Source organism: Arachis hypogaea, chromosome 19 (genome assembly GCF_003086295.3).
Source record: "Arachis hypogaea cultivar Tifrunner chromosome 19, arahy.Tifrunner.gnm2.J5K5, whole genome shotgun sequence".
Lineage (NCBI taxonomy): Eukaryota > Viridiplantae > Streptophyta > Magnoliopsida > Fabales > Fabaceae > Arachis > Arachis hypogaea.
In genome coordinates, this window is record NC_092054.1 from 1,710,888 (window position 1) to 1,729,998 (window position 19,111).

Consider the following 19,111-nt stretch of genomic DNA (forward strand, 5'->3'; position numbering starts at 1 on the left):
ATGATTCCATCATCAAGATGTTGCAGACACCAAGAGCCACATTTACCAGATGAGTGTTGGGAATTAGTTTTCAAACACCTCAGCGACCCTCTCGATCACGAATCACTCTCCCTCGTCTCGCGCCACTTCCTTTCCCTCACCAACGGCATCCACACCAACCTCGACGTATCCGACCGTGTCCTCCCTCTCCTCCCCGTCCTCCTCCGCCGTTTTCCCAACCTCACGACCATCAAAATCACGCGCTGCTTCACCGGTGACATCAACGTGCTCCTCTCCCAAATCGCTTCCTTCAACCTACCCTCACTCCATTCTCTCGACCTGTCTCACCAACTCACCTTCCCCACACATGGGTTGCGACAATTCTCCCAAAAGTTTTCAGCTTTGAAGTCACTCAACTGTTCCCACACCCGTCATGATTTGGATGTAATTGCCGAATGCTTCCCAAACCTCGAAGAAATCGATGTGAGTTTCCGTAGATATAAAATTGATATTGTTTCGGATTGGGTAAAGGCCTTGACTTTAGGGTTTAAGAAGCTTAGGAAGGTGACTATTTCAGGTAACTTCACCCTTGGAGACTCTTACCTTCTTGCCCTGTGTCACACTTGTGTGTTTCTACAAGAGTTAGTTGTTATTCAAACAGGTCCTGTTTCTATGATAGGCATTGCCAATGCGATTCGTAAGAGACCCGAATTGAGGTCTTTGGCGGTTAACTGTTTGACTTATGGGTTTTTTAGTGAGGACCTTAGAAAGGGGAATGTGACTTGGGATTTCATTGATGCATTGGTGAGTTTAAAGGGTTTGAATTGTCTTGATTTATCCTATTCGAGTATATCTGACCAGGCTTTGTGTGTTCTTGCTGAAGAAAGCCTTCCATTGAAGAAACTCTCCCTGAGATGTTGTAAGGGATATGGATATGGTGGGATCTCTTATTTGTTGAAGAAGTGTAACAATTTGCAGTATTTGGATCTTCAAAGAGCGGGGTTTCTGAATGATCAGTGTGTGGTTGAGTTGTCTTTACTTCTTAGTAACTTGAAGTTTGTGAAACTTAGTGATAATGCAAAGCTTACTGATTTAAGCTTGTTAGCCATTATGCGAAACTGTCCTTTGATAACCGATATCAGGATGGAGAGTACAGGCATTGGAAAGCAGAAGCTGCAGGAAGAAGAAGATTGTTTGATTGTGAATTCTCAAGTGAAGTTTCTCTATTTGGCTAGCAATACGTGGTTGGATGATGGAACTGTCACTATGCTTGCTGCGGTTTGCCCCAACTTGGAGATGATAGATTTGAGCAAATGCGGAAGGGTTTCAAAAAGTGCTATTGATGTTTTGTGGAGCTGTCGTAAGATTCAGCGCATGGACTTAGCTCTGTTAGGACATGAGCTGTTTCAATTTCGGTTTCGGGTTTGCTTCGATGTTCCTACATTGTTTGTGTTGAATTTGTCCCAGTTGAGTATTTGCAACGAGGAGCTCTCTCTTATTTCAAAGAGTTGTTGTAAGTTAAAAGAACTTGATTTGGCAAGTTGTCACAAAATCACTACCCGAGGAGTAAAGCAGGTGGTGAAAAATTGCAAGCAACTAAGAACGATAAGTTTAGCATCTTGTGAAAAAGTATCTCCTAATGTCGTTGCTTGGATGGTATCTGCAAGGCCATCGTTGAGAAAAATAAGACCTCCGCCTCGATTTTTTCCTACCGAGTGCCAGAGGGATCTCTTCCGGCGTCATGGATGCTTTGTTGGCAAGTGGTCTGATTAATGTAACTGATTCTTGATTTGAAAGTGAACTATGAATCTAAATTGTGGGGGGAATATTTTCGTTTCCTTGAGTAACTTGTGTGAGAAATAAAATATAGTAAATATATCACAATTTACATTATTTGTAGTTTCCTAAAAGGTAGTAATTCTAGACTTGCATGTTATTGGAGAAGTTCTGCTCATACCTTTGGTTTTTCACCATTCAAGAGCTTGAGCCTTGTTAATTGCAAGAGCTTTAGATGTATATGAACAATTAGCATGATTTAATAGTAACTTTCTTTTTTTCCGCTTGTGCATTTGTTGTTATCAAATTTCTCTGTCTTCCTTTTTGAAGTCTTGTTTGAACAAAAGCTTTCAGGAAAGAAAACATGATATGAAAATGAATTAAAGAAACTCTTACGTCTCTAATGCTAAAAACTGGATGTGTTTCATTTTAAATATTTTTAGGCACATGTCCGTTCTTTTTAGTAGGGTGTTCGCGGTGCGGTTTTGTTCCGTTTTAAGGGAAAAAGTCATCCGATCCAAACGCTTAATTTATGTGTGGTGCGGTTTGAATTGGTTTGGATTTGCGGTTTTTTAAATAAAAAAAATTAAATACATATAACAAGTTTCAACATCAAATTTTAAATAATCAACAATGACATAACAAGTCTTAACAATATCTTAAAAAGCCAACGATAACATAACAATAGAAATAAAATTATAGGTTAGTTAAAATAAATAAATAAATAACATTTTGAACATAAAATATTTATTAAATAATAATAATACATGAATAATAAAAAAATATATAACAAATTGAACATGTTATATATAGCACATTGTGCGGTTTGGGTTGGATTGGATCGGTTATGAAAAGTAGATCCGAAATCCGATCCAATCCAGCGGTTTGCAAAAAATAGAATCCAATCAAATCCGAATTAGTGCGGTTTTAATTTATTTTCGGTTTGGATCGGATTGGATGAGCGGTTTAATTTGGATCGGTTTGGATTTGAACCCCCTACTTTTTAGCTTTTCAAAGTGAATCAATCAAATCCAAGTTAATTGGCATAGGTGCCAAGCCACGTCCATGAATCCTTCTTTTCTCAATGTTGAATGCTATGGAAGCCAAGGTTGATCTGAAGCTGATAGCATTAGCAATGCCTTCTTGAGTTATCTTATTTGAAGAACGAAATGTCTTCAATTGTCATACGGTTCTTACATAGAGATTCTAGTTAATTGGTTTTTGACCATTCAAGAGTTTGTGCCTTGCAAAATTGCAAGAGCTTTAGATGTATATGAAATAATCAGTGAAGATACTATAAACAAATGCATAGTAGTAGTAACAATCAGGTACTTCTTTCATTCTAAAGTATGTTATTTTGAAGATTCAATTAACTGAATAAATAACTAATTTCACATGCATATATACATAGATTGCTTGCAATAAAAATCACAAGGCAGATAGTAAAAGCACACCAATGGAAACAATGCTATATTATGCTCGTATGAACATAATTCAAACACAGATACTATACATGAGACATCTGCATAATTTTTACTCACCTTGCTCTACAATGAAGTGTTATGCACCAAGCATTATTCGTTCTCAAACACCAACATAAGAGTTTGTGATTATTCTCCTCAATGATGGCCTTATAAGTTCTAAGGCAGCAACAAAATTATCATTTACAAAATCACAGTTCTTCAAATTCAGCTCTCTCAACTCCATGCAGCTTTCTACCACTTCTTTCACCCCTTTTGTGGTAACATTGTTGCAACCTTGAATATCCAGAACTACTAGTCCACAACAACATTTTGAGATTATGGAGAGTGCTTCATCATTGATTCTTGATCCTGACAAGTTCAATACCTTCAGTTGCAAAACTTTAAAGTCCATCTTCAACAGCTTCACTCCTGTATTGGCTAAGCCTAAGTGCCTTATCTCTTGGCATTTCCGGAGAACGTTCACGACACATTCTCCCGATATGCTGCCGCAAGAGTTTAAGTCGAGAAGCTCTACATTGGGGCAAATAGAAGCCATTTTCATCAAACTTTGATCACCAAGTAAAATATTTTGACCCAGATAGAGACTTTTCACTTGAGTGTTCTGAACCGGAACAAGAGAAGAATCTGAATCTTCCCCTACTTCTCCAAGATATGTTCTGTCCATTTTAATCTCAACAAGTTTAGGACAACCTCTTGTCAGTGTGTAAAATGTTGAATTGGTAAGCTGATCACAACCACTGAGGTTTATAGAGGTTAAATTGAGAAGAAACATTGATAGCTTGCCAATACAATGATCGGTTAGGAAGTCGGTTTTTCTAAGATCCAAGCATTGTATTAATGGACAATTTGATACCACAGAATATATTCCTGAAAATGTGAAATTGCAGCAGTCTTGGAGGATGAGTTTCTTTATGGAATGACAACATTCTGCAACAGAAAAGAGCAACTCATCCGAGATAAAAGAATTCGACAAATCAATACAAGTTAAGCTTTTCAAACTCTTGAGTGAATCAATCAAATCCAAGTTAATTGGCATAGGTGCCAAGCCACGTCCATGAATTCTTCTTTTCTTAATGTTGAATGCTATGGAAGCCAAGGTTGGTCTGAAATTGATAGCATTAGCAATGCCTCCTTGAGTTATCTTAAAACAATTGAAGAAGGAAATGTCTTCAATTGTCATACAGTTCTGACACAGAGCTACCAGTGATTGATCAGTGACTAAGTAGTTTCCAGAGAAGTTAATCTTGCGAAGGCGCTCGAGCAACAAAGACAACTTTGAGATCCCAAAATCTGTTGCTTCTGAAATCAATGGGAAGCTGATGTCAAGCTCTTGAAGCAATGGGAAACAATAGGCCATGATCATCAAATGGCTATCCCAAAGAGAGCCAATGTTTGAACAAATCAACACCCTTAAGTTCTTCATCTTCGAGCCGATGTCCCGGAACAAATCAATGGGGAGTGTCCTCTGATTGGAAAGGTTAAGGGTATCAAGGTCCAAGGTGGATTGTGAAACCTGACAAAGCAGGCCTTCGAGGTTCCCATTGAAGTAACTGAGGTCTAAGACTTTGAGCCTTGAGAATCTCAAGAACAGCTTTGGAATGAGCATTGTTGTTGCATCAAATATTGTGAGGGAATCTTGAAGCTGGCTTGAAATTGTGAGGAACCTCTTGCAGACCATGGAAACCGATTCCAAGTCTCGGCCGTGGCCTAGGAATCTGAAGATTGATTCCCAGCATTCATCAGGAAAATTCACTGATGCCTTCATCTTGATCTCTGCCATAGCACAATTTTTTTAGAACTAATGCTTTGATAACAATAATGTTGAATGATGTGATAAACAAAAATGGATATATATATAATGAGAAAAGTCCATGGCAGTGTCAAAAATTTCAGGCTATGAATCTTGGATTATGGTCAGATCAGCCGGCCTTGATCATTGATTAATTGAAATTGATTGTTAGTTAGGAATGATCTAATCATAAACAAGAGAGTTATTGTTTGACATGTATTAAGGTATTTGGAAATATATAATAAAAAAAATGTACCTATTATTAAAAATGAAATCTAATAACCAATGATGCAAATAGAAGTTACCTGAGAATTTCGTTGATCAAGGGAAAGAAGCTTCAGAAGAAGAAGCGATAATGTTTGAGTTTTGACTAATGGAATTGTCGTCTAAAGGGATGAATCTCTAGAAACTCTTTTTTGCTTTGTTCTTGTTTAGATGGCATCTAATATGGTGATCTGTTATTTTCACTTTGCAGCATCTTACTTTTCACACTTTTCTTTTCTTTCAATCTGGTGTAGTCCCCAGTCCCCACAATATCGATCAATTTTCTCATTTGAGCATCATAACATTGATCCAATTTACAAAAATTATTATTATTATTATTATTGAATAGTATTATTTATATGTTATATTTCCCACATTTTATATTGATTTCAGTTTTTCTATATTTGTCCTTAATGTTTTTATCTTATCCCTTTTTTTCGTCTTATGATATTCAAATTATGAATAGAGAAAATCATATCAAAATTAAATCATTGTTTGTGTGGTAAGTTGTTCAAGTATATCTCGACTTTGAAAAAATTGGTTTCGTTCTTCCTTTCTGAAGGCGAGATATACTTTAATTTTCAGAAAAGATTGGAATGGAAATTTATAAAAAATATTTCAATGCTCAAGTTAGTTTAGAGAATATTTTCTTGTGAGTTGTAAGAAAAGGAAAGTGTTCGAAATTCTGATAAAATGGATTTCTTAGAGCGAATGCGTTCATTAGATTTAATAACATCATTTTGTTGTATTCGTTTTATAAAAAAATGTGACGAATTAACTAACCTTCCACTTGTTAAAAACAACAATTTATTATTGCATCTAAATATATAGATGTTTACTAATCCGACTAATATGGATATGAGACGAAAATAAAGAAAGAGCTCCTATTAACTTGTTCCAACTTAGGATAATAAGTTCATAAGCTTAGTCTTACTTCACTTTCAAGAAACGAAAAAAACTTCCATCTCCAAATTTAACTCAAATGTAGCTCGCTTCTTTTGGAGTGTAACGCCGTGGTATTTCTCGAAAAAATGATTTGATTGATGGGATTTAATATGATACGACAGAAGAAATTCTAATGTTTCTTCTTAAAGCGTGTTGATTTGACTCTATAAGTGAGATCACTACCCCCTAACATGTTGCCTGCTAGACGCAGACTTAGAAAGTATTATTTAAAAAAAAAAACTAGGAATGCTAATTTTTTTTCATGATAAATTTGTTTTTATTTCACGCATACGAAAAATAGCTTAATGCTTCAACCAAATAATGCGTTGTAGTTACTAGGTAGCATTACATACCAAATATGTGAGAAGAGTTTTATATCAATCCTCATTAAATATACCAACTAACCCAGGCCCAAAAGGGAGAGAGAACACATGTGTCAGGATGGCCGAGTGGTCTAAGGCGCCAGACTCAAGTTCTGGTCTTCGAAAGAGGGCGTGGGTTCAAATCCCACTTCTGACACTTAAAATTAGTCCATCTTAATTTTAATCATTTTTTTAATTTAAAATGTACACAATTAAAACTGAGAAAATGCACTAATTAATTAAGTTGACAAACAGATATTCATACCTATCAAATTATAGACATGCATATATTATATATACAGCAGCTAATTAACCAAGCAAATTTACTTGGATTATAAGAGACCAGCCTCCTTATAGCTCTCAACAGAATCAATGAGTGTCTCCTTTAATGGCCTGTAACTCCAACCAAGTCTCTGTAGTTTCTCGGAGCTCAACCTTATGTAATAATCCACCTCAATAAACCTGCCAATAACAAAATTTTGCTTAGAAATCTAATTAACTATGCATATGATTAAACAATTTCTTTATATATATATATATATATATATATATATATATATATATATATATATATATATATTAAAAAAGGTGATGTTAAACCAGTTCTTCTGAAAGCTAGGGTTTGGACACAATCATAATAATTATTCTTAGATATAACAAATTGTTAAACTTGATTTAATCACAACAAAAATGTGAAAACTAAGGCTTACTTTGTAGGGTAGTTGTAGTTTGGATATTCACTCTTCAATTCCTCTACCAAATCCTTTGGTTTAGCAGGGCATGAAGTGCATATGTATCTCCCTTCTGCTTCAATCTTCTCATAAGCCAATAGTAATGCATCAGCTAAATCTCTTACATCTATTATCCACTTAAGCTTATTCTCCACTGGCTCACAGCCTTAAACAAGAAGAGACACAAGCTTAGTAAAGAAGACAATTATGTTAACAATTATAAATCAAATGAAATACAAGACACTGCTTTAAGTTTGTGTTTGGATTATAGTATATGTGTATAACATATGATTCAAAAGCAAAATCTAGCAAGAGAGCTTTAGTGGTGAACAAACTTTGAATGAACTTCACTGATTCACATTTCTAAAGATGTTCTACTGTTATGTATTGGAAGAAATGTAATCATTGTATAAAACAATAAAGCATTTTAACTAGTACTCCAAAACTTACCACCACAAGAAGCTCAGTGTCTTATCCCCACAAACAAAGGCATTGTTTTCATGATTTAAATCCTTGATCTCTAGTTCACAATACAGTAAACTTACTTGCACTCAAATTAGTACTTCCTCTACTTTTTATTTGTTACTATTACTTTCTCATACATCTTCAGATTAATGTATTTAGATATACTGATTAAATTCAACAATATACCAGAAAATATAAGCAACAGATAAAAGGAAACGAAATAGAAGTACATTCTAAACAACATTATTAGTTGGCACCTTTTAGAAGGTTGAGGAGAAACAAGCTAGTGGCATTCAGAGAAGTTGACTGCAAAATTGGCCCCAACACAACAGTTGGACAAATTCTCACTAGATCAATCCCGGTTCTTTCTGCAAAATCCAGCGCCAGCTCTTCTGCTTTCATCTTTGAAAAGGGATACCATTCCTGGATCATATGCGGAACATGAGTTCTGTTCAGCAACATAACACAACAAACATTCTTGATGATAATGATTGATAGAAAAAATTATGTCATAGGAATGTATGTTAACAAAATACAGACCTTGGTTTTTCTGCAGTACTCTTTATCAGACCAATATGATTCATCAATCACTTTATCATTAGGCAAATTCGGGTTCAGGATAATAGCAGTTGAGGATGAGACATAAACAACTCTCTCCACTTTAGCCTGAAGAGAAGCTTCAAGTACATTACTAGTTCCCTTCACAGCAGGCTCAACCATTTCTACCTGAGAATCAGTTATAGTTTCAATTGCAAGGCTTACATAATTTAGTTTCTAGTAATGGAATCAGAGAAATAGGGCAACAAACAAGACACTAATTAACTCCATAATCATATGAGTTTCCCCAATACACAAAACTAATGCCAATAACTAACTGAGTTTTTTTTTTGGACTCCAGGCTCATTCAAAGATTTGTCATATACATGAATTGAAACCCTAATACAAAAAACTTCAAAAATTAATTAAACCACCCTAAAATAAAGTTCAAGGTGAATGAAATCAGATGCATGCCTCAGGATTTTGGAAAGTTGTTGCTAATGCAGGTACAGGGCAAGCAACATGGAAAACTGCACTGCATCCAACAATTGCTGAATAAATGGATTCATAACTCAACAAATCTGCATTGAACAGTTTAAGTTTCTCAGAAGCTCCTTCAAACTTCATCAAGTGAGCATATTTCTCATCACCTGCTCACAAAAAAGAAAAAAAATCAAAATTAAATAATAACGAATTAGAAGTATTTCTATATTTGTGGATTCAGTTCAGCATTAATTTGAAGGAGTATTATCCAACAAAATTTGATGAAACGAGTTTCAATAGAAAGAAAAAAGGGGAAAAGAAAATGTACCAGGTTTTCTAACAGTGCCATGAACGATGTATCCTTTGGAAAGGAGAAGCTTAACGAGCCAAGAAGCTACGAAACCACCGGCACCGGTCACGCATACCTTCTTCGCCGTCGCTGTCGCCATTTTCTTCATAATCTCAAGCTCAAGCAGAGTTAAAGAATCTTTTTTTTTTTCTATTCAGTTAATATTGTTAATTTGTTAGTTAGTTCTGTACCAATTTTTTTTTTAATTTTTAATTAAAAGTATTAATTAAACAAAAAATAAAAATTTGTCTTATGGAAAGTGACTATTCCAAGTGAATAAAAATTTGAACTTTTTGTCGAACTAAGTGACAATCAACCTCTAAATGTTTGGTCCGTTTATGAAAAATCGGGTTAGCAGCAATATGAAGAGTACTTTGATTATCACAATATAAAACTGGTGGGTGGATAGGAGAGATACGTAAAAATTGTAACACATTTAGTATCCATTGAAGTTCACAAGTTGTGTTGGAAAGTACACAATATTCTGCTTCAGTGGATGAGCGGGCAACAGTGGTTTATTTCTTGGTCTTCTAAGAGACTAAAGAACTACCTAAGAAAAAAAAATTGTGAAAGAATAAGAAAAGAAAAGAATGCGAACTTTTATTGATTGTTGATTGATTTTCAGAGGGCGCACGCAATAAGATTGATCTTCAAAAGGCGCGTGGAGCGCAAAAAGAGTGCAGATGGAACTGCTAAAACAGATGTAGATTGAACTTGCTGAAATAGAATGCAGACATGACTGCTGAAACAGAATGCAGACGAAACTCTCAAAAGAAGGTCAAGATGAAACTGACAGGCCATAGTAACTATTCTATGAATAATAGTTGTTTCCTGTTAGAATAGATGTAACCAAGACTAATGTTAGATTTTTACTTGGATGGATGTAATAGAAAAAGAAGTAGGGTAATTTTTCACCGAAAAAATGATAACTTATGTATCTTTTTCAAAGAGGATACCAATGCTCTGATACCATATCAAGAGCATTTGCAATTCTGCAATCAACCTTAAAATTCTTCCACATTATTCTCCTTATTTATACCCTTCATTTCCTACATGGGATGATAAAGATCATCTTAAGTTCCCCATATGATAAAAGATTATCTTGAGCTCTCCATAATAATAAGAGAACTTCTTCTGCAAGTGGTTGGGGAGGGGAATGTGTTTCCTGTTAGAATAGGTGTAACCAAGACTGATGTTGGATTTTTACTTGGACGGATGTAATAGAAAAAGAAGTAGGGTAATTTTTCACCGAAAAAATGATAATTATGTATCTTTTTCAAAGAGGATACCAATGCTCTGATACCATATCAAGAGCATTTGCAATTCTGCAGTCAACCTTAAAATTCTTTCACATTATTCTCCTTACTTATACCATTTATTTCCTACATGGGATGATAAAGATCATCTTAAGTTCCCATATGATAAAGATTATCTTGAGCTCTCCATAATAATAAGAGAAAATAAAAATTAAAATTGTTAATCATACAATGGGATTAAATTCAACCACGGCAAAAAAAAAATTCAGAATCTAAATATTTTTTTATATTAAATAAAATTCAGATTCTTGTTCATCCTCTAATTATGTAAACCTAATTAAGTAATTTAATGTCTCTAATTCTAACTTTTCTGACTTAGTCATGTTTCCTTAATTGAAGATAAGGACGCAAATTTTTGGCACCAATTCCACATGGACGAAGAGTATCTGAATACGGAATAAAACGAATAAATGTAGAGCCACACCCATGGTCACAAATTTCCGAGAGCACCATATATTTCTCACTAGTTAAACCATATGTGTAGACCTTCTTTTCCGTAGCAAAAACAAGATTACCATTCAAAACAGTAAAGCCTCTAATCACAGGGTTCTGTTCCACTAAACCCATTCCTTTCACTCTCACCTTCATGATCCTTCTCCATGAACTCGATTCATAGTTTGTTAGAATCCAAACCGTAAACACACGCTTTCTCAATCTAACTAAGCAAATAGTTTGATAGCCAGCAACTTCTCCCCATTTGAAAATATTCATATGGCAACTGTTATCATGAGAACCCCTTCTTGCTTCTTTAGGAACCCTTAAAAACTTGGTTTCAACGCTTTCATTTTCATCATTGCCGTTTGTGATTTCATAAGACATGATATAAGGCCTAAAATAAGTGCTATCTTCAGTAAGATAACTGTAGCAACCCGAGATGAAGTGAATGGCGCCATTACAAATCACTGGCATGTCAAATATCAAATTCCTAGATCAAGCAAAGAAACGGTTCTTCCTTAAGCTCCAAACACCTTGTTTATGACTATAAACATGGCAATCAAAATGTGAACTCCACTCTTCATTGTCAAAAAGAATCAACCTGTAATTATCAGAGTCGCATTCCAGTGTCATGGAGACACTATAAAGATTCTCTCGCTGCTGCAAGTGGTTGGGGAGGGGAATGTGTAAAAGGTAACAAGTTGCTGGATTGATGATAAATAATTCTGTTGGATGAAGACAAAGAAGTAAACCGTTGCTTGAGCTTAGAATCTTGAGCCGCGATCGCGCGATGAATCCTAGCATGTTTTCAGGGATGCCGGAGGAAAGTTCCTCTCCCGGCAGAGAATGCAACTCGACGTGGTCGTGGTGATTCAGATAGACATCTCTTTGAATGAAGAAGCATGAAGGACGATCTTTTTTCAATGAGTTTTCTGCTTGTTTTGCTATAAAGTATGGAGTTTCTGGAAGCTCTGAAAAGAATTTTGAAGAAGATTTGAGTTTGTGGATTGCTTTTGCAGGTAACAAAGACAATATCTCTAATAACTCATCATTAGACATTGTAGCCATTGTAATCAAGATCAACGATGACTTATTTGTTTGAAAGCAAAGAATGAAAATATTTTATTGATTGTTTATTGATTGAATTGTAAACTATGAAGGTTAAACTAAGTATATATAGAGTATTGGCCTATGAAAGATAAAAATATATAAAGATAAGATAGAGATAAAGATAAATGTAACTATAAGATAAGATAAAGACTAAAATCATAATTGAATTTGGACTTGTTTGGGTGAGCTTGTAAGAAAAGATCTTTTTTCGAGTTATCTTTTTTTAAAAGATCTTATGAAAAAGTAAAAGTAATTTTATGTTTGGGTATCTCATGCAAAAAAATCTTTTTATCTATCAATTATATTTGGATATAACAATATAAAAATATTTTTTGTTTATTTATTACATGAAAAACATTTTTTTTTAAAAGAAAAAATATATTTTAAAAAAATATGTAAATTACAGCTTCTCAAAAAAGATATTTTTCTGATTTTTCTAGTGTTTTTATTTTTACTATTCGAAATTTACCAAATACATTATTGTTAAACTGAATTTGTATACTGTGAGATATCTTTATTATTGTTATAGACTAAGGTGAAAGAATAGTTTAATACTTTTCATTCCTATTAACTTTCACAAAGTTTAAGTTACAAAGAAGCAAAGACAACTCACCCACCCGCTGATCATTCAGAAAATCTGTGCCCTCAAGATCTAAATAATGCAAATGGTTACACTTTCTCAACAAGCGAGAAATCCCATGGTATCCATATCCCTTACAGCACTGCAGAGAGAGTTTCCTCAAGGGAAGGCCTTCTTCCGCAACAGCACACAAGACCTCGTCAGATATACGCAAACAAGACAGATCAAGACAAGTGAAACCCTTCAAATTTACCAATGCATCAATGAACTCCGAAATCTTATCATGCGAACCGCTAAAAGCCAAAGACCTCAATTGGGATCTCTGACGGATCGCGTTAGCAATGTGAGTTATTTTCCTTAATGCTTGTTTGGGACTATTATTTTGATAAAAAAAATTTTTTTTTAATAAAAAAAGATTTTTTTATATTTTTTAATCTATTTGATAAATTTTTAGTAGTAAAAATAAAAGTATTAGAAAAATAAAAAAATATTTTTTTAAAAAATTTATAATTTACATTTTTTAAAAAATATTTTTTTTTAAAAAAAATATTTTTTATATAATAAATAAACAAAAAAGTATTTTTATATTGTTATATTCAAACATAATTGATTAATAAAAAAACTTTTTTACATAAAATACTCAAATATAAAATTATTTTTACTTTTTCATAATATCTTTAAAAAAAATAACTCAAAAACAATTTTTTTTTTTTTAAAAATCACCCAAAACAAGCTCTAAACTGCTGGTTGATTTAAGAACAATAAGTTCTTCTAAAAATGACAATTCTGACACAAGGTGGAAATGTGAGAGTTCCGAAATTCACGGTTACCTGAAACATTCACCTTTCTAAGCTTCTTAAGCTCTGAAGCAAAGGCCTTTACACGGGAATAATCTGTTATCTCATCACACGGAGGGAAATTCACATCGATTTCTTCTAGGCTCGGGAAGCATTCGACAATTAAGCCCAAATCCTGAGGCATGAAGGAACAGTTGAGTGACTTCAAAGTTGGAAACTTTTGGGAGAATTGTTGCAACCCATGTGAAGGGAAGGTGGGTTGGTGGGACAGGTCAAGGGAACGGAGTGAGGGTAGGTCGAACAAAGCAATTTGGGAGAGGAGCGCGTTGATGTCACCCGTGAAGTAGCGCGTGATTTTGATGGTCGTCAGGTTGGGAAAACGGCGGAGGAGGGTGGGAAGGAGAGGGCGGACAGGGTCGAGAACGGCGAGGTCGGTGCGGAGGCGGTTGGTAAGGGAAAAGAACTGGCGGGAGACGAGGGAGAGTGATTTATGCATGAGTGAAAATTAATTTGAAAATTAATTTCGTGATCGAGAGGGTCGCTGATGTGTTTGAAAATTAATTTCCAACACTCATCTGGTAAATGTGGCTCTTGGTGTCTACAAATTCTTGATGGTGATGATGGTGGCGGCGGCGGTGGAGCCATTGTCTACGATTTTTGTGTGGAAAGGATTTAGAGAAAGAGTTTGGGATTATAAACTATTCCATTTAGATCTTTTAAATTTTTTATTTTTATTTTAATAAATAAAGTGAGATTTTTTATTATTAAATAATTTTTTTATAATTTTTTTAATTTTATATATAAAATAAATACTGTTAAATCATATTTTATTTTTTAAAATAAAATTTAAAATTTAAAAAATACAAATTTATAAACTATCAAAGTGGGTATCGTCTTAAATGATTTATGCATGAGTTAGGCTAGAGAACTAATTAGGTCCGAAGCTTATTAGAGTTAATTAATTAAAAAATAAATTTATTATAAACATTTTTTTTATAATTTATATTTTTTAAATTTTAAAATTAAAAATTAAAAGTGTTGGTTGAGGTGATTTATATTGGAATTAGATTTTTTTAAGTTCAAACATTTAATTAATATTATTTTATTCGATACTAAATAAGAATGAAGTCAACTTTAGTCAATTAATTGAAAAATAAATTCGTTATAAAAAAATTTTTACTATCTTAACTTTTCGAATTTCAAAATCTAAAAATAAAAAAGAGTTAATTTAGTTAGCTTATATTATAATTAGTCTCTAGATTTTTTCTTAATTTAAATATAAAAAAAGTGTTAGCTATATGTTATGGTTATTAATGAAAAGGGGGAGATGCATGAAGAGAGCTTCACAAATTGCAATACTAGGTTAGTTATAAATACGGGACACGTGGTAATTGATCTAGATGAGCGGGGACCAAGGCGTAATGCTAGAGAGAAGGTTATTAACATGAGGTTGCAAGAATATGCTCTTGAGGCGTGTGTGGTAAATTCTCCCTCCTGTATCCGATGACAACTTCTTTGAACCTTTTATTCTTCTATTCTTTTCATTGCTACTTCTTTCCTAATTGTTAAATCTTTTCCTCCTCTTCTAAGTCTCTTGATGGATGCTCCCTCTAGTTGAGATGCAGCTGAATTTTTATTCCTTAATTCTTTTATGACTTCATTTGTTGTTATCACTTCATTTAGTACTTCCTGAAATTACTGTCCATTGAAATTGATGTTACTTCTTCACAAATAATTGAATAAATATTTTTTGTTAGTGAAATTTTCTATTGCAACACCTTTTCATTGGTGTTTTCATTGACCATGTCTGTCAGGGACAGCATGAGAATGAAATGTATGGAGGCAGAGATTAAAAAACTTTACCAGATGATTGAATCGGCGGTGGAGGAACATAGAGCTGAGAGGGCTAAAGCCTTAGGCTATGAATCTCAAATTTGACACGCTTCAATTCTCTATTACGCAACTGCTCCATAATCTGCACCGCTCCAACTCTCCTTCTCGTGAGTTCTTATATGGTGCGAGCTCAACTCGACACCCGCAATTTCGCGCGTGATTGCAACCCCGAAGGGTGAACGTCGATCTGCCGAAATTTGATGGGAGTGATGCCTTGGGTTGGATTTTCTTCATAGATCAATATTTCAATTTCTTCCGAGTTCCCGTTGAAGAACAGGTGAGTTTAGCAGCGGTTTAAATGTCGGGAGCGTCCATTCCATGGTATCAATTATCACAGCGAGCGGCACAATTTCGTTCTTGGACTCAACTCAAGAGGGCGATTGAGCTCGAGTTTGGACCTTCATTGTTCGAGTTTCCCAGGGAATTGCTCTTCAAGCTTCAACAAGATAGAACAGTGAGTGAGTATTATTTTGAATTTGTTGTTTTAGCTAATTGTACTTTGTGACCTAATGCACGCCAATTCCTTCATCCACTTCTTCCTACACCACCACAACAGCCCCTACCAAATACTACTAGAAATTTCACTCGAAAATTTACTCTGGATAAAGTCCAAAGTAAAAGGAAAAAAAGAGTTATGTTATTGGTGTGATGAGAAGTTCTCAGCGAGCCATCATTGTACCAATAGGCACTTCATGTTTGTTAGAAACAAGAGACTAAACTGGAAAAATGATTTGTGTGTCTATTCAAATTGTCTATTTAAGTTGTCTAGAATAATACAATATAAAAGGGTATTTATAGGTACTAAGAGAATCGTAATAATAAAGACATAATCTCCTATAATAAATATTCAGATATACTAAATAATACTAATTGATCCTAATTGATCCTAATTATATTCTAACATCCCCCTCAAACTCAAGTGACAACTTGAGTTTGAAATTTATTTAAAAATTAATACAACGAAATAAAAAAAATGCATAAACTAATAGAACGGGTGCAGACGAAACTGTCAGAAGAAAGCACAGACGGAACTGCCACAATCTGAAGGATGTGTAGATGGAACTGCCAGAAAGAAAGGCAGACGAAACTGCCACAAAGAAACACAGACGAAACACAGACGAAACTGCCACAAGGAAACACAGACGAAACACAGACGGAACTGCTACGAGAAAACGCAGACGGAACTGCCACAAGAGAACACAAACGGAACTACCACGAGAGAACGCAGACGGAACTGCTACGAGAGAACGCAGACGGAACGTTCACAAGAGAACGTAGACGGAACTGCTGAAAGAGAGCGAAAACTATATGATTTCTCATAAGAATAGGTAAGCAGCGGATGACAATGATGTTTGATCTTTCGACTCGGAAAAATACAAGACAGAGAAAACAGGCTAGTCGGTGAGGTGAAAAAGTATCAATGGAGTGACAAAAGGTAAGAAAAAATAGCATAGAAAAGAAAGTGCAAAAACTACGATGATTTCATCGCAAGAAAAATAACATATTCTCTTCAAGGAGGATACCATGGCTTTGATACCATGTTAGAAACAAGAGACTAAACTGGAAAAAGGATTTGTGTGTCTATTCAAGTTGTTTATTTAAGTTGTCTAGAATAATACAATATAAAAAGGTATTTATAGATACTAAGAGAATCGTAATAATAAAGACATAATCTCTTATAATAAATATTCAAATATACTAAATAATACTAATTGATCCTAATTGATCCTAAGTATATTCTAACAATGTCATTACAACTTGAATTGGGGAATGAGATGGTGCCAGGGGAGCCAACGATTATGTCTATGGATGAGACCGCAAACTTAGAGGGGTTGAATCAATATATCATTGAGCATCATTTATTTTATAACATGATGCATGGTACTGAAGGCCCTTAGTTCTGTACCATTTTTTTTAATTTTTTAATTAAAAGCATTAATAAAAAAAATTTGTATTTTGGAAAGTGAACAAATTATTTCTCAGTAAATTAAGGTTAAATTATGACAAAATTTGTGAATGTATTTATAGATTTTTCAGTAAATCAAATTTGTTATATGATAAATGATATTGATAAAGTGTTGCATATCATCGTCTAATTGATAAAAAAAAAAAAAAAAATCAATTTGACTTAAGATTATATTTTTCAAAAACTAATTTAGAGTGCACACCTAATTTTTAAGGAGCATTTTACCATTAACCCAAAAATATCATTGCTTTTTTCTGCTCAAGTAGATAATAATCCATTTGGTTAATGAAGAACAAGAAAGTGATTTCAGTTTAGTAGTAACTTACCTTTTAAGTTAAGTGATTAAGTGAGATAACTGACCCTCGATTTTAAAGTTTATTTGCTTAGCTTGTTAACATAACAGATTTGCTTTTGATTACATAGTACTAGATATGTGAAAAGAGTTTCAGATTCAATCTCCATTAAACATACCAATTAAGCAAGGCAAGAAACTTTGACTAAATGAAAAATTAATTAATCCTAAAACAAATCAACCAAAAGTGTATAATTTCGGTGAAGACATGAATAGTAACTGTATTTGAATTATGTTTATATGAGTTAATTTGCAGAATACTTCATATATATGTATGCCAAATTAGTTATTTTATTCAGTTTTTGAATCAGTAGCCACACTTTAAAATATTTATCACTTTAAACTTGTTTAGTGTATTTAGATATAATTTATTGTTAATACATTGATTTTTTAAAATAATACACTTTCTTTTATAAGTAAAAATAACATACTTTAAAACGAAAGAAGTGTAGTAATTTTATTAGGATAACATAGATGTTATTGATCTGAGTTATATTATGTTATTCCATAATACTTGAATAGACAAGAATTTATAAGTTCTTGTGTCATAAATTCTGGACATATAATTTTTGTATAAAAGAATTAATATCATTGGAAGAAAAATAATGCAAGATAGAGAAAAAAGATATCATCTTTAACTTATAAACAGAAAAGAGAAACAAAACAAAGAACAAGACTAATAAAGTAATAAATGAAGGGAATTAATATTTCAAGTTTTCTTTTTAAACAAGTGTTCTTGGAGGATTGGTAATATTACTACTACTACTAAAAATTATCAAATTTCTTTTAATAAATACATTATTAATATACTAAAAGATTTTAACTATATAATTTTTTTATTATTTATCAAATCCTTTAAAATACTAGTCACAAAAAAAAAAATCCTTTAAAATACTTGTTGGCAAGGCTCAAACTCTTAAATAGTGAAAAACCAAAGGTAAGAGCCCAAAACTCTTCATCCCTAAGAAAGTGTAGAGCTTCTTCCTTAGTAACATACAAGTAAGCAAGTGTTAGAAGATTCGAATCCCGCCTTGTTGCCTTGTGAATGCAGTAACTCGTTGGCTAGCGACAAACTTTTAAATAGAGCTCAAATCTGCAACAAATTAGTTCTTGACCTATCAGGTTGGAAGAGAATCAGTTACATTAGTAATCCCAGGCAATCCCAACCAACAACCGCGCAATCCCAACCGACGACCGCGCAGATCCCAGCCGACGACGCATCCATGACTTAGGGAGAGATCCCTCCGGCCCGCATCACTAGCAAATGTTATTTTTCTCAACGATGACCTTGCCAATAACATCCAAGCAATGACATCAGTAGATATGTTTTGACAAGAATACAAACTTATCATTCTTAGTTGCTTGCAATTTTTTACCACCTGCTTTACCCCACTGGCCGTGATTCTGTAACAATATTCCAATTTAAGTTCTTTTAAGTTGTAACAATTCTTTGAAATAAGAGAGAGTTCTTCGTTGCTAATTCTCGACCATGACAAAT

The 19,111-nt window shown here is 33.8% G+C and overlaps 3 protein-coding genes and 1 non-coding gene across 4 annotated transcripts; 2 read left to right on the top strand and 2 right to left on the bottom strand.

The window, feature by feature from the left end:
- LOC112779617 (uncharacterized) lies at positions 1-1,752 on the top strand. The gene has a single exon (XM_025823944.2). The coding sequence runs from the start codon at positions 1-3 to the stop codon at positions 1,750-1,752; it is 1,752 nt and encodes a 583-aa protein (XP_025679729.1).
- Positions 1,753-3,077: 1,325 nt separating this feature from the next.
- LOC112780117 (F-box protein At-B-like) lies at positions 3,078-5,469 on the bottom strand. Its single transcript, XM_025824457.3, has 2 exons — positions 5,334-5,469; positions 3,078-5,012 (listed from the first exon to the last, which is right to left on the bottom strand). The coding sequence occupies exon 2, from the start codon at positions 5,002-5,004 to the stop codon at positions 3,340-3,342; it is 1,665 nt and encodes a 554-aa protein (XP_025680242.1). The 5' UTR covers positions 5,005-5,012; positions 5,334-5,469; the 3' UTR covers positions 3,078-3,339.
- A 1,203-nt stretch (positions 5,470-6,672) lies between these two features.
- TRNAL-CAA (transfer RNA leucine (anticodon CAA)) lies at positions 6,673-6,756 on the top strand. The gene has a single exon. It is a non-coding gene; the product is annotated as a tRNA-Leu (tRNA).
- Positions 6,757-6,766: 10 nt separating this feature from the next.
- LOC112776743 (cinnamoyl-CoA reductase 1) lies at positions 6,767-9,353 on the bottom strand. The gene is made up of 6 exons (XM_025820977.3): positions 9,144-9,353; positions 8,807-8,982; positions 8,336-8,521; positions 8,053-8,218; positions 7,310-7,496; positions 6,767-7,061 (listed from the first exon to the last, which is right to left on the bottom strand). The coding sequence occupies exons 1-6, from the start codon at positions 9,271-9,273 to the stop codon at positions 6,932-6,934; spliced, it is 975 nt and encodes a 324-aa protein (XP_025676762.1). The 5' UTR covers positions 9,274-9,353; the 3' UTR covers positions 6,767-6,931.
- Between the last annotated feature and the right edge of the window lie 9,758 nt (positions 9,354-19,111).

Excerpts from the sequence above, each read along its gene's own strand:
- LOC112779617 (XM_025823944.2), top strand. The coding sequence starts at position 1 with ATGATTCCATCATCAAGATGTTGCAGACACCAAGAGCCACATTTACCA.
- LOC112780117 (XM_025824457.3), bottom strand. The coding sequence starts at position 5,004 with ATGAAGGCATCAGTGAATTTTCCTGATGAATGCTGGGAATCAATCTTC.
- LOC112776743 (XM_025820977.3), bottom strand. The coding sequence starts at position 9,273 with ATGAAGAAAATGGCGACAGCGACGGCGAAGAAGGTATGCGTGACCGGT. Across the intron at positions 8,219-8,335 it reads AGTACTGCAGAAAAACCAAG|GAATGGTATCCCTTTTCAAA; the intron begins GTCTGTATTTTG and ends CATATGATCCAG. Across the intron at positions 7,062-7,309 it reads AACTACAACTACCCTACAAA|GTTTATTGAGGTGGATTATT; the intron begins GTAAGCCTTAGT and ends TGTTATTGGCAG.